The sequence below is a fragment of the Rhododendron vialii genome, chromosome 5a, assembly GCF_030253575.1.
Source record: "Rhododendron vialii isolate Sample 1 chromosome 5a, ASM3025357v1".
Taxonomy (NCBI): domain Eukaryota; kingdom Viridiplantae; phylum Streptophyta; class Magnoliopsida; order Ericales; family Ericaceae; genus Rhododendron; species Rhododendron vialii.
The window spans coordinates 28,431,804-28,445,287 of NC_080561.1; the positions used below are offsets into that span (position 1 = coordinate 28,431,804).

Here is a 13,484-nt window from a genome sequence, read left to right on the forward strand (position 1 = left end):
GTCCAACAGTTCCTTGGAATTGTTAACTATATGGCTGATTTTATTCCCAACCTGGCCCAATACCGAACTCCTCTCTCAGCTCTACTAAAGAAAATCCCTTCTCCTTGGTCAGCCCTTTGTACCAAAGCTGTAAAAGACCTCAAAGCCCTAACCAAAACTCTTCCTCCATTAGCCATACCCTCAGATGGAAAGAGAGTCCTTCAGACAGATGCCTCTGATCTATATTGGGGAGCAATTCTTTTGGAAGAAAATTCAGATCAAAAGCGCAGAATTTGTGGATACAAGAGTGGTGCATTCTCTCCAGCAGAACTTCATTACCACTCTACTTACAAAGAAATTCTGGCAATCAAAAGGAGTATTGAGAAGTTTGAATTTCATCTAATCGGTCATCATTTTCTAATTGAGACTGATATGATGAGTTTTCCCAGCATGCTCAAGTTCAAACAGAAGCACCTTCCAAAGGCACAGTTACTCAGATGGGCAAATTGGTTTTCCAATTGGAGTTTTGATGCTGTTCACATAAAAGGAAAAACAAATGTCCTCCCTGATTTTTTATCAAGGCTCAAAAAAGAAATCAACCAGTTTTCCAAAACAAAACCACATCCCTATGTTCCTGGTTGTTTTCTCATGATTTCCTGTTTTCATCCGGTCAATTTTTCTGTCCACCTTCAGTGTCATCTTTTAAAGTTAACCCTTCTTTCTAGATGTGTCCAAATGTGTCAAAACCTTCAACATCTCTGTATTTTCAAGTATGGTCTTGATGAAGGTCCCATAAAAGGTCTACCATTTCATCCTGTCTATCCTTTTCTCACTCAGTTTGAAGTATCTTACCATAATACCTTTTATTTTAAAAAAGAAGCCTTTCTCCTCTTATGGTATTTAGTCGATGTGTATACTATAAGTGTCTGTTTTAATAAATCAGCAGTCTTGGTTTATTTGGCTCATGCGGCGTTCAATCAAGTCCAACGCCCAGAAGATTTCTTTTTAAAATTTCTTTTGCTTTTTGGAAGCATACCCTACTGGCAGCAAAAGATTAGACAAGTTCCCACAGGTCCAGATGAAGATCTCCAATTTGCTTTTTGGACAACTCGCAACAACAGATGTGTTCCTAATCCTGATGGTTCTATCACCTGGAAAAATGAGTATCACACTATATTCCTTTCAGCATATCAAGAGTCCCCAAGCATTGAGATCCACAGTGGAAATTATCTGGTCATGACTCAAACAATGTGTTCACTCAATGGATTAACACCTGCCGACGTTCCCTCATCTCTCCTCCATTATGAGTCTGCAAACTGGAAATTCAATGTGCTTATCCGGAAGAATGGCGCCAAAATATTCGCTATCTTTTGACCCAGTATCACTTGACTGACAGAGATGAAGAAAGTAGTTCAGATGATCCAGAGTGACAATCACGTGCTCGTACCAGCTGTCTCTTTTATGTGATGTAAATTATTGGTGGTTACTGTTTGTTCCTGTATCATATTATTGGTGTGTTCTGTAATATAAAGTGTGGTAGTATTATCCTCTTTCCGGAGAGGGGTAAAAGTGAGGAAGATAATAAATGTAAAAGTAGTCTGTAAACTTTAGTAGTCAGAAGTTGTAGAAATAGTCCTACGTAATAGTAACCTATAATAATGGTTGCACTGTACTATGATGTAAGCGGAAGGCTTCATGATGTAACCGGAGGTCCCTTTTACTCCTATAAAAGGGGGACTCTCCCCGTAATGAAATCCAGGCTAGTCCGAGGAATAATATTCCAGTTACTTATAATCCTGTGTTGTGTTCTCTCTACGATCCTAACCTACTTAGTGTTTGTACCCACTTGGTGTCTGCAAATTTATAATATTAGCATTTGTGTGCAGCGGCGGAGGGATATAGATACAAATGGGGTCACTTTATCCCACTCAGTTTGATTTCTCAACAGAATATTTTATATTTTTTAGCCAAATTATACATTTTTGACCTCACAAAATACTTCGTAAATTATTCCAATTTGCTTCAAATACATAGAAACTCTATGCATTCTGTTCCTTTCGATAGTTAATAGTATTACGAATAAAGCTGTCATACATCGTCTTCAAAATATTATAGGTCCTTGAGGCCAATTATAAAAAGCAAATTTAGATTTATCAGTATATATCTAATTCTTAATTTAATTTTTCCAAATTTGTAAATAGAAAAAAATTATTTTGCGTATAAATCTAATTTTGGACCCTCTAATTAAAATTTCTGGCTCCGACCCTGTTGGTGTCAAATGAACGGAAGAATCCATACACACACTAAAATGAAATAAACATCTACATCAACAAATCCATACACAAACTAGTTGCCAATAAGAAACTTTTTAAAGGGTCTTTTAATACATATGGATTAGTTACCGATGGAGTACTATTTTTCTGCACACAAATTATTTCAGAATATTTGTTCCAAAAAAAAATTTTATTTCAGAATATGGTAGGCATGGTGGCACCTCAGCTGACTGGGAATCAGAATAATATAGGAAGGTTCCCACTGGAGACGCGAAGCTTGGAATGTCAAAATGATTTTCAAAGAGGCCAAGAGAATATAAACCCACAAAAAAAAAAAAAAAAGAGAGCTTTCTAGATTAGTATTTTCCTTATAATACTGATGTTTTGGGCCAGTTTGCACGCACATCAGACTAATCTCCTTAATTACATGCCTTCTTACCGTTATTTCACACGCTTAAGCCTGAAAATAAGGTGATCTAAAGATTATTTTAAGAATAATCGAACCTGAACCTTAGGAGGAAACGAACTAATAAATCACGCGCGAAGACCACCGGACCATCCCATGGGTTAGCTTTCTACTTTCTAGGTTTTGACGAAGGGCAGATGGAGTGTGTATTACTCTTCTAATTCTGATGGCAGCAAGATAAAAAGGAAAGAATCCACAACTCAACATTGTTTTCTATAGCAGTATTTAAGAACAGGGAATGATCACTTGAAAAAGAAGGGAAGTGGGCCTCTCTATGTGGGGACCAAAGAAGTTCCTATGAAATGACCAAGAGATATATGCCAAAATTCTCTGGGCTGCGTTCTCGTGAACTTAACTTAAATTCAGGAGTTTTGTTCTTATTTAAATTTTTTTCGTATTTGTTAATTTAGTGTCAAATTTTTGTGAGTTATTGATTCGTCTCGACGAAAAGAATAGAAAAATTAAAAAAAAATTACTTTTACCAAAGTATGTTGAAAAATAACTAATTTTTAGCAAAAATGTCACTTTTTTTGCAATCGTCACCAGGTGGGATGATCCCAATAGTGTAGTTCTGAAAACCTTCTCCAAGCTAACCCCCAAAGAAAGAGAAAGCAATAATGCTTTAAACTTTACTTGGATGGCAGGAATCATAGGGGGAATGATAATATGATTTCAGAATTCTAACATTTTTATTGAAGAGTAGGAATGGGCATGAGATTACTGATTTTTTAATTCATAAGAAATCACATACTTGAATACAGGAGGAATTTAATCCCTCTCACCCCATGGGAATCTTGAATTTCTGGCTCGATCAATATAAAAATGAAATGTATGACTTTAGAATATTTCCAAAATAAATTATTTCTAGAGAATTTGCTTAATTAATCCAAACGTCAAAAAAAAATACTTGTATAAAAGTCAATTTTTTTTGAGCTTTTGATTTATAAAGTCAAAATTAACTTATAAAAGTCAAAAACTAACTTTTTGAGCTTATCTTTGGATATTTTCCAAAATATTTGTATAAAAGTCAATTTTTTTTTTACTTTTCCGATTCCTCTGGTCCTTACTCATCTATATCACATAAAAGTTTAGCGTAAAACTAACAAACACAAAAAAAAAATTGAATAAGGACAAAACCAAAAAATTATGGTGCATAAATTAATCACTAACGTGAACGGAGCCAGTTGGGATAGAACAGGATCTCCCCAATACCCATCCGCAATAAATACATACATTTGGCCATTATGTCATTGAATCAATTTTTTTTTTTTAATCATTCGTTAAACCTAATCTATTAATACTAGGGGACTTAAAAGGAGGATGAGTGCTTATGGGAATCGAATTTTTCCCACATGTATGGGAGTATAAGGGAGGCACTAAGTGCACTCTACTCCACTTGCCATTGAATCAATATTTGTCAAAACAAAAATTCATAACTCTTTGCATTATGAGATTTTCTTGAGTTGTACCTACTTCGGGTGGCTCACAATGTTGTTCACGCTTATGTTACATATATCCATCCGTTGACAGTTGTCGACTTGTCGTCGTTTTTATACGTAAATTTGCATACTATCATAATCGTTGATAGTATGTAGTATTCTTAATAACCATACCGTCACTTTGAACCACATAACGCAAATGCAGGCGCGTGAGCAAAATCCCCCTTCAAATACATCTTATACTACTGTCGAAACGAGAATATCATCTTCACAAAAGTTTTCGGAAAAAATGAGTTTACGGATGTAAATCTCACCCGTTCAAAGTATTTTGGACGATTCAAATTTTTTAAAAACTTTTTCTAGAAAACAAAAAAAAAATTCGAAAAAATTTCATTGAAATTCAAACCGTCAAAAATACTTTTGGACAATTCGCGATTAATTGTTGCCGTAAAGAACCTGTTAACGGTTCTTTCCTGTCAAAACTTGCTTTAGCTAAAATAGTGGGACCCCAAACATCTCACTGTGAAAAAGAGGAACAAAATATGGAAAATTGAAAATTTAATTAAAGTATAAAGACACTGTAAAGGAAACAAGGCTGCCAGAGAGACAGCCCATCAATCACACTCTTCAAAGCCAGGTTTGGTCCCAAAACCAAGGGATTAGGAAGTTTTATTAGGTTGGAATGGGTACAAATGCAAACGACAAAAAACACATCAAACCCACAACACTAAATAAAATAAAGTTTGGAACTTTTGATATAAAGGAGGAAATTTTATTACTCCAATAGCTTTCAGAAAGGAGACACACCAGGAACAAGATCTGCTTGCTACACCACGTAAAACCCACTTTACACATCAGAAATTAATGGGAGGTGTGATGAAGGACTTTCTTTCGTTTTTTTTACAGGGTCCTACAAGCAAAACCAACAGAGGATTCACACATTACACCCAACGGGAAAAACCAACCAAAGCATTGCCAGAGCTAGCTAGCTAAGCTAACACTGTGGAGGAGTACAACTTTTTCACTAATCCAAATGGAAGATTAGGATTTCGACACCTGTAAAAATGGTCATGAGTCTGATTGCCACTTTGAATCATGAGTCAGGGGTCAAATTTTTCTTTAATGCTTTTGGTCAGTCAATGTGCCCCCGGTTCTATGTTGAGCATTTTTTTTTTTCGGAACTAATTTACGGCACTTGAAGTACCGTATTCGTTTAGAAATTTTAAGTAATGAGTGGAGAGAAATAGAGAAATTAAAATAATAATTGAGAAAAAATTTATTGAAGACCGTATGCAAAAAGAAAAATCCCAAATTCAAAATTCCAAAAACGAACATATATAGTCCTCAATTACACTATTTACTAGAGTAGCCAATTAAAATCGTATGGTCCGATTGAGAGATGGTGTTATGCGAGTGGCGCACAACACAGTGTTATGCGCCATTCGAGTCATCGTGTGTGATGAGTTAACAATTGGTGACAATGCTTAAAGGAGAGCGAGGGGTGATGGCTATGACGGAAGAGGGGGAGGTGGATGGCGAAGCTTGGTGGTTTGATATAGGTGTATGAAAAAATTTTATTTACAGAACAGCTGTAAACAAGTATTTATATTACAGGAATCAATCGCAACCATCTTATAATATTTTTTGGATGATCACGATTGGTTGTTGCTGCAAACTGATTTGCTGTTTCTCTGTAAATTACTCCTCCCATAGATGTATATGCATATACAGAGAGAGAAAAAGAGAGAAATCTTCAAGTGTCGTAAATTATGAGAGACTATCAATGTCATCAAAATGTAGTCATGATAATGCATGTGGCGCCATGTGTCAACCAAATGGACAATTTTAGCACAGGTGTGTTTGTAATTTGACAGACTTTGACGTTGTGGGCCTAATTGAAATGTTTAACAAATTTGGATGTCTACTTGAATTTCTTTAAGTTTGATTGCTTGTGAAACAATCCTAATTGGAAATGTTTAACAAATTTGGATGTCTACAATTGGATTTCTTTAAAGTTTTGAGTGCTTATGAAACAACAAGATAGAAGTTTAGGGGTATTTTATTATTTTTACCTTGTAGTAGGAGAGAGTGTTTTTTTTTTGATATACAAAGAAGATATATTAGAAACCTTATAATGGGTACATCGAGAAGAATAGGACAAGTATCATTGAAATGAAAAACCAATCAAACAAAAAAAGAACAAGAAAAGACCAACCAAGAGTTGGGAAAAAAAACAAAAAAGACAAATACAAAAGGACTCAGATTTTATGCTTTCTAATGTCATCCAAATGACTTCTGAAGTCTTCAACAGAATAGATTGTAAGATTACATCTCCCTTTAACCCAAAAAGCCACTCTTAATTTGATAAGATCAACCATTTCCTCAATAATAAGAATTGAATTGTTGATAATATCGTTTCTTGCTTTCCTCAATGATAGGAGAGTATGTTGTGCTTATGAAACAGGATAAGACGGTTAGACTTTCAAACTAAAACTACCCACTAATCCTTTACACATAAATATTACTATAATTTTAGTAAAAGTTTTGCATGTTAAATTCCACTAATTTCACTTTTTAAAATTGACTTACTTTTTAGTAATTATTTTCAAGTTTCTTTCGGTTGGAGGCGGCCTTGGGACTTGGGAGTGAGGTAGCTCTTTTTTTATGAATGAAAAAAACGAGGCAACTCTATTTTAGACCAACCGCGCATGGGAATTACCTAAAATAAAATAAGCAATTGCAACCACTAAAATCCCCCCAAAACCTTTCTCATTTCCCCCTTAACTTTTCTCCAAAAAAAAATTCACGAACACAACTTCAAAACAAAACTGCGGATACTAACTAATATTCAGAGCCGATTAATACAGAATTCATGCATCGAACGACTCCGAACAACACAATTGAATTCCCAGTCGGGTTTTAATGTTGCATAGATAAATTTGTCCGTTAATATAACAAGGAGTACATTCACATTTACATACACATTACAAAAGTATCCCCATAGTTCTCATACAAGAAGTATGAGCTCTCATTATCATCACAATTATCCCCCTCACATGATTTACTTCAAAACAAGGTTGCGGATACATGTATTCAGAGCCGATCGATACTGGATTCACGCTTCAAATGACTCCGAACACAATTAGATTCTTAGTTATATCGATAGCTTTGTTCGTTATAACTAGAAGTACATACCCATTTACACACACGTTACGAAAGTATCCCCATGATTCTCATACAAGGAGTATAAGCTCTCAATATCAACTCATTATCATCACAATTATCCCCGCGATCACATGATTGAGCACCCATTTGGGTTCTCATCACTAAACAACTCAAACGAATCTAACGGCTGCCGCGGATACGAATCGGAATCTAACGGCAGCTGCCTCGGATACGACTCGAAATCCGGCGGCTGAGGTTCCGTTTCCGGACGCGAGTACGCGTATGCGTATGAGTGCGGTTGCGGTGACGTATAATATGACGTCGTGTAGCTGCTGGTTGGATGCGCCGTGTTGTAACTCACTGCGTACACAGGTTGATGTGGCTGTGGTGGGGCAAAGTAATGATGCGGTGGTGGGGGGTATTGATGCCCGTGGTGACTTGGAGGGCTGAGATGAACTTGGGGTGGCCCACCACCGTAATGATTCGGTGGTGGCATTGTGCTTGCCGCTGCACCACCACTTGATGGTTCCCCCTCGAACACCACCTTTTGCCCCTTCTTTTTCTTCTTTTTACCATTACTGCCATTGCCACCGCTTTTCTCAGTGCAATCATCACTCTCACCACCACCTCCCTTTTTCTCCGCAGCCGGTGACTGGCTACCGGCTGGACCCGTCTCCGGCTTCTTCCCTTCTACTTTCACCTCCACCACATTTCCACCACTGCCAGTTTTAGCCCCAACGTCGCTAAATTTGACCGCACCACCCACCACCTGTCCGCCGCCTACGACACTGTTTTTAGCCTCAACTTCACTAAATCTGACCGCGCCGCCGCTAACTTTAACCGGAACACCGCCACCGCCGCCGCTAATTTTAGCAGGTTCATGGACGACTTCTGCTTTCACCGGTGGTTTGTCCGGTTCAGGGCCGCCGCCGGGGGCATCTTCGTCGTGACTGCTATCTGGGTCGGTCTGTTTCTCTTTCTTCTTGGATTTTTTCTGTTTCTTCTCTTTCCGCTGGGGGGGTTGGGGCCATAGCTCCGCGTGTTTATTGGATTTGATCAATTTCTTGAGGAGAGCGTCCGCTTCGACGTTGCCCGTGACCGTGACTTTTTGCTGCTTTGCGTCGATGTCCGCTTTGTAAACACCTGGAGATGATGAACAAGGAAAGATGAGATGCATGAGAAGTAAATATTACAGTAAAAGAGAAAACCCACATGAGGAATTTTGTGAAAAGATTAGGTTTCATCTGCAGAGAGCAGTCCGCGCAATCTCGACCATTAAAAAGTATAGATAGTGGTAGTAAATATGGCTCCTTGGCCATATATGAACGGTTGAAATGCGACTACTGCTTCCGTAGTTCAATGAAGTGCTATTGAAACCACGTCCCTCGAGATACTATGAAAGTATTTGAACTGAAAGATAGATGTAAAAACATGAAATCCCTATCTATCTGCAGCTGCAGCTGCAGATGCATGTATGTACGTATATATAGGTGTTTACAGTATATTTCTACTGAGAGAGGATTAGGGTTTGAATGGGTACGTACCTTCAATGGAAAGGAGGACTTTCTTGACTTTCCGTTTGCAGCCTTCGCAGTGGATGGAGACTTTCAAGACATGGGTCTGATCAGGGGAAAAAAATTGAAGCAACAAAGGGATATATATAGTGAGTACATGCATGCAAGGTCTTCGTTTAATTTAATTAGTACTAAAAAGGCTTAGTAAATGGTGAGTGGTGACGGGATAGAAGGGTTTACCTTGTACGTGAGGGGTTGTTCTGCGGGCTCTTCTGCCGTCGCTGGTGGTTCGGTCGCCATAAGGAGGAGGAGGAAGACGGACTCTGTTAGAGAGACAGAGAATGGTGAGTGGAGGAAGTAGTGTTTAAAGAAAGAAGGAAGGATGAGATGCCTTTAAGAGAGAGAGAGAGAGAGAGAGAGAGTGATGTCTTTGAAAAATCCTGTAGGGCAGGACAGGAGTGAGAGGAGGAGTAGAAGTGAATAGGGGGAGTAGTAGGGGGTAATAGTATAGAACTCCAGTGCAGGGGAAGGTCCTTTCTGGTATGGCGTGAATGAAAAGAAATTAAAATAATGGGGGGGGAGGGGGGAGTACATTCTCTTTTCAGAATTTTTAAAAACTCGATGCTGCTTTACACTGCAATCCTACTTTGTTTTCTTTTTTTTCTTTTCCCTTTGTTACTTGATTCTTTTGAACGAGAGATCATTCAGTGCCTTCGGTGCAACGCCACGTAGTGCACTGTGCACCTATCCTTTTTCCACCAAATATTGAGGGACGCGGGGGCTGCTGTCCTGTTGGGGATAGCAGCGTGCTGCTGCCCCAATTTTGGGGCTCACCTCAATCTCGTTCCGATAATCTGAATCGTTCACTTTGTAGAACTCGTCGAGTAGAACAACTAATCAGCTTAATTGGATATCATTAAATACCTGATCAGAGCCCATATAACTCTCAGTCCATGGGTTACAATGGATTTGATCCAGTGTTTCGGATCCATTCTTAAAAAGGTTCCGATCAGGTACTTAATGATATCTAATTAAGCTAATTTTTTGCATAATTATTCTACTCGACGAGCTCTATAAAGTGAACGATTCAGATTATCGGATCGAGACCGAAATGAACCCAAAATAAAATGCAGCAGCATGCTGGGACAAGGGGACAGCAGCCCCCCTCCCTCCAATATTGAGAGGTCTTGCACATCGTCGGTAGTGCCCCGATATGATCTCTTTTTCAGTTTTCACAGTACATTTCTTTGGGTTCCATTTACTTAACACTCGACACCACAAAATGGAGTATGTGATGGATAAAGATTTTAGGATACCACATGACACTGTCCAAAGTTCTTGGAATAATTTTTTCGATCATGATCCATATACTTCCTACATAATTATGGAGTAGAGTTAAGGCTCCATTCTGCTAAAATTTTGTTTTTTAATTACTTATTTCTCGCTTTATGAGATAACTCATTTTCTCATAATATATCATCTTTAATTTCAAAAAATAAGTATTTACTTCCCTTTTTGGAACGGGGCCTAACTTGAAAAATTATTTAATGCCCTTGGAGCACCCATAGGAGCACACGTGGTGCCTAAGGCCTCTCCTCAACTACACATTTTTATAAAATCCGAAATTAAGTATGAGAACCCTACAATAATATGTGGTGGAGAGAGGCTTGGGGCACCACTTGCACTGAATAATCTCTCGATTTACTTGAAATGATGCCGATAAAAAAGGGTAAATTTCACTGACCTCCCCTGAGGTTGCTGATACAAATAGAAACCTCCCCTAAGGTTTCTGAAATGTCACTGACCTCCCTTACGTTTGCTGACATTGTCAAGATTCCCCCTTCCGTTAACTTAACCTTAAATGGCGTTAACTATTGTGAAAAAATGACATATATGCCCTCTACTTGTATCTCCATTTGCCCTCTACTGAATAATTCTTTCCCTTTGTAGAGAAATCCAATGGAAATTGCCAATTTGGATGCCGGCATAAGCAAAGAACATAATGGGAGAGAAATAATTAAATCTCACTTGGGTGGGTTTGGAAAAAAGAGTCAAGAGGGACTTTTTTTTGTCTTTATTAAAAAAATCGCATTTATTAGTTTCGCTTCAAATTTTTGACTTATTGCTTCATTTCGTCTAGAGGAATCAAAAAAGTAAAAACAAAATTGATCGGAAGTCTTAATTTTTCTAAGATATAAAAAAAGTAAGTCAAAAAGACAGTTTAGTTTTGGTAGTGAGTGAAGAGAGAAATAATGTAATGCTTGAAGAGAGAGATAATGATTGGAGAGAGATGAAAAAGTAATAATTGGATAAATGGGGTTATGATTAGAAAACAAAACTAAAATGGGAAACGAACACAGCCAGTTTTTTTGACTTTTTTTTTTTTACTCTTTTTAAAGAAAATTATGAGTTGAGATTAAAAGTTTATACTTTTTTTATTCTTTTCGCCGAGACGAATCAATAAGTCACAAAAAAATTGACGCAAAACTAATAAATGTAAAAAATTATTTGAATAGAGAAAAGAAAAGTTACTCCCAACTTTTTAATCCAATTGTGCTCTTATTTTGCATACGCAATTACTACTCGAATAAACTAAACATAAACATATTTTTATATAAATCGGGCGAATTATTCTTTTTCGGAGAATGGAGTGAGCAGCATGCAAAATTGGTAAAATAAGGATAAAAATTGGTTGCGCTGTGGCAAAATTGGGTGCGGCGGTTTTGGGCAATTTTGACGATGGGGCATTGGGTGGTGATAGTTAGAGGTTTTGAGAGCTCATTGTTTGTATTGAACAAGAAAAATGGATAGATATGCTCAATACAATAAGTTCATATTCTAGAATTTCTTATTTCAGACATTTTAGATTTTTTTAAATAACTAAAGTGTTCGGGCTAACTTAAGCTCACTTCGAATAATTCTGGGGGCCGAATCCTACCACCCATTTGCGAGGAGCCCAACTAAAGGTAGAAATGGGTGGTCCGAAAATAGTTGATTGCACTTGAGAGATTTCAAACTTGAGACTCTAGAAATGAGCAAACTCCTAAGTCTCAAATCTTGACCACCAGGCTAACTCCTTGGGGTTTAAAACATTTTAGTTTTGCATTCAATTTTTTTAGATTATTAATTTATATCGAGCAAAGAAATAAAAAAATTTAAAAATAGGAACCAAAATTGAAAGAATTAGAATAACAAAACATGATACTACTAAAAAATATTTTGCATTGTTTATGTCCTTAGTCAACTTTTAAAAGGTTTTGATCATAATTTTTTACATTTTATGTTTCTCTTGTTGAAATGAATAAAAAATCCATCAAAAATTGACGCAAAACTACTAAGGCAAAAAAATATTTGAACGAAGACCCAAAAAAATCCAAAAGAATTATTATGCCAAGCCACACCTTAGTTTATTTTACAAAGTAACTAAAGAATTTGTTGTTGTTTTTCTATTTTGAGCTTATTAATATAGTCATTATTATAAATATTTTCAATTAAATATTTGCATTTGAAATAGAATAATTGATAGATTCATATGCTTTCTATCTAATATCCAAAATAAGTGGATTTCATTGCGACAAAATTAGAATCTGGATTGTAATATGGGTGGAAGAGAACACGTGGGTTTAGAAGATTTAGAGAGGTCAAAGGGCATTTTTGGCAGTTCAAAGCACATAATATGACATCATCAGCAACTTCTGTTAGCATATGTAACAACCGGTAACATAAGGGGGACCTTTGTTAATGTTAGCAAAATTAGGGAGGTCACTAAGATTTCAGAAACCTCAGCGGAGGTCAGTGAAATTTACCAAAACAAAACTTGAAATGATGTGACAGTACCTAATACTACTTCCTCCTCGATCACCTTATGGAAAATTCTAACACCACACTCATTTACACATCTAATCACACACACACGCTCATAACAAGGGTGGGGCCCACACACACTGGGTGTGTAGTGTGTGCGGGCTCCACCCTCGTTATGAGTATGGGTGTGTAATTGAATGTGTAAATGAGTGTGGTAGTAGAATGATTGTCACTTTATTGCTACATTGACTATTGAGTCTTGACTATTAAATTTGTACTTTGATATGTTTTGTTGGTAAATTGATAGTACTAGTCTTTTAGTGAGTCAAAATTGCTGCACAAAAAATCAAAAAATAAATTTTTTTAAAAATTTGATAGCATTTTTGGCTCTGCTAAATTTGTGAAATATGTCACGCAAGCCTAACGAATGTGCGTTAAACCAATGGTGTGGGCAAGAGATTGTGGCCCAAAAGCAACAAAATCATTTCTCTTATCGGCAAAGGAAAAAGGAGAAACAAAATCATTGCAACAACATTACTATTGTACTATTTTGCGACTTTTTGACATCAATTGTTTGATTTTTTTTGTAACATAAATTTATTAAAGCAACTATCCCCAGGAGCGAACGAGCATTCAACAAAAATAAGAGCAACATGCAACCTGCATAGGAACCAACATTACAAGCCTAACCAAAACCAACCAAAGAAATTGAAGAAACAATACCCACTACTATCTAGCAAGCCTCACTAGGAAACAAGCGCAAGAACGAATTAAAGTTAAGCCCCGTTCTACTGACTGAAATTTCAAATAAGTACTATTTGTTTTTTGAATTAAAAGTGATGTA

At 37.0% G+C, this 13,484-nt stretch overlaps 1 protein-coding gene across 1 annotated transcript; it reads right to left on the minus strand.

Moving 5' to 3' along the window:
* Positions 1 to 7,054: 7,054 nt before the first annotated feature.
* Positions 7,055 to 9,389, minus strand: LOC131326982 (heavy metal-associated isoprenylated plant protein 35-like). The gene is made up of 3 exons (XM_058359925.1): positions 9,077 to 9,389; positions 8,867 to 8,942; positions 7,055 to 8,465 (listed from the first exon to the last, which is right to left on the minus strand). The coding sequence occupies exons 1-3, from the start codon at positions 9,134 to 9,136 to the stop codon at positions 7,450 to 7,452; spliced, it is 1,152 nt and encodes a 383-aa protein (XP_058215908.1). The 5' UTR covers positions 9,137 to 9,389; the 3' UTR covers positions 7,055 to 7,449.
* Between the last annotated feature and the right edge of the window lie 4,095 nt (positions 9,390 to 13,484).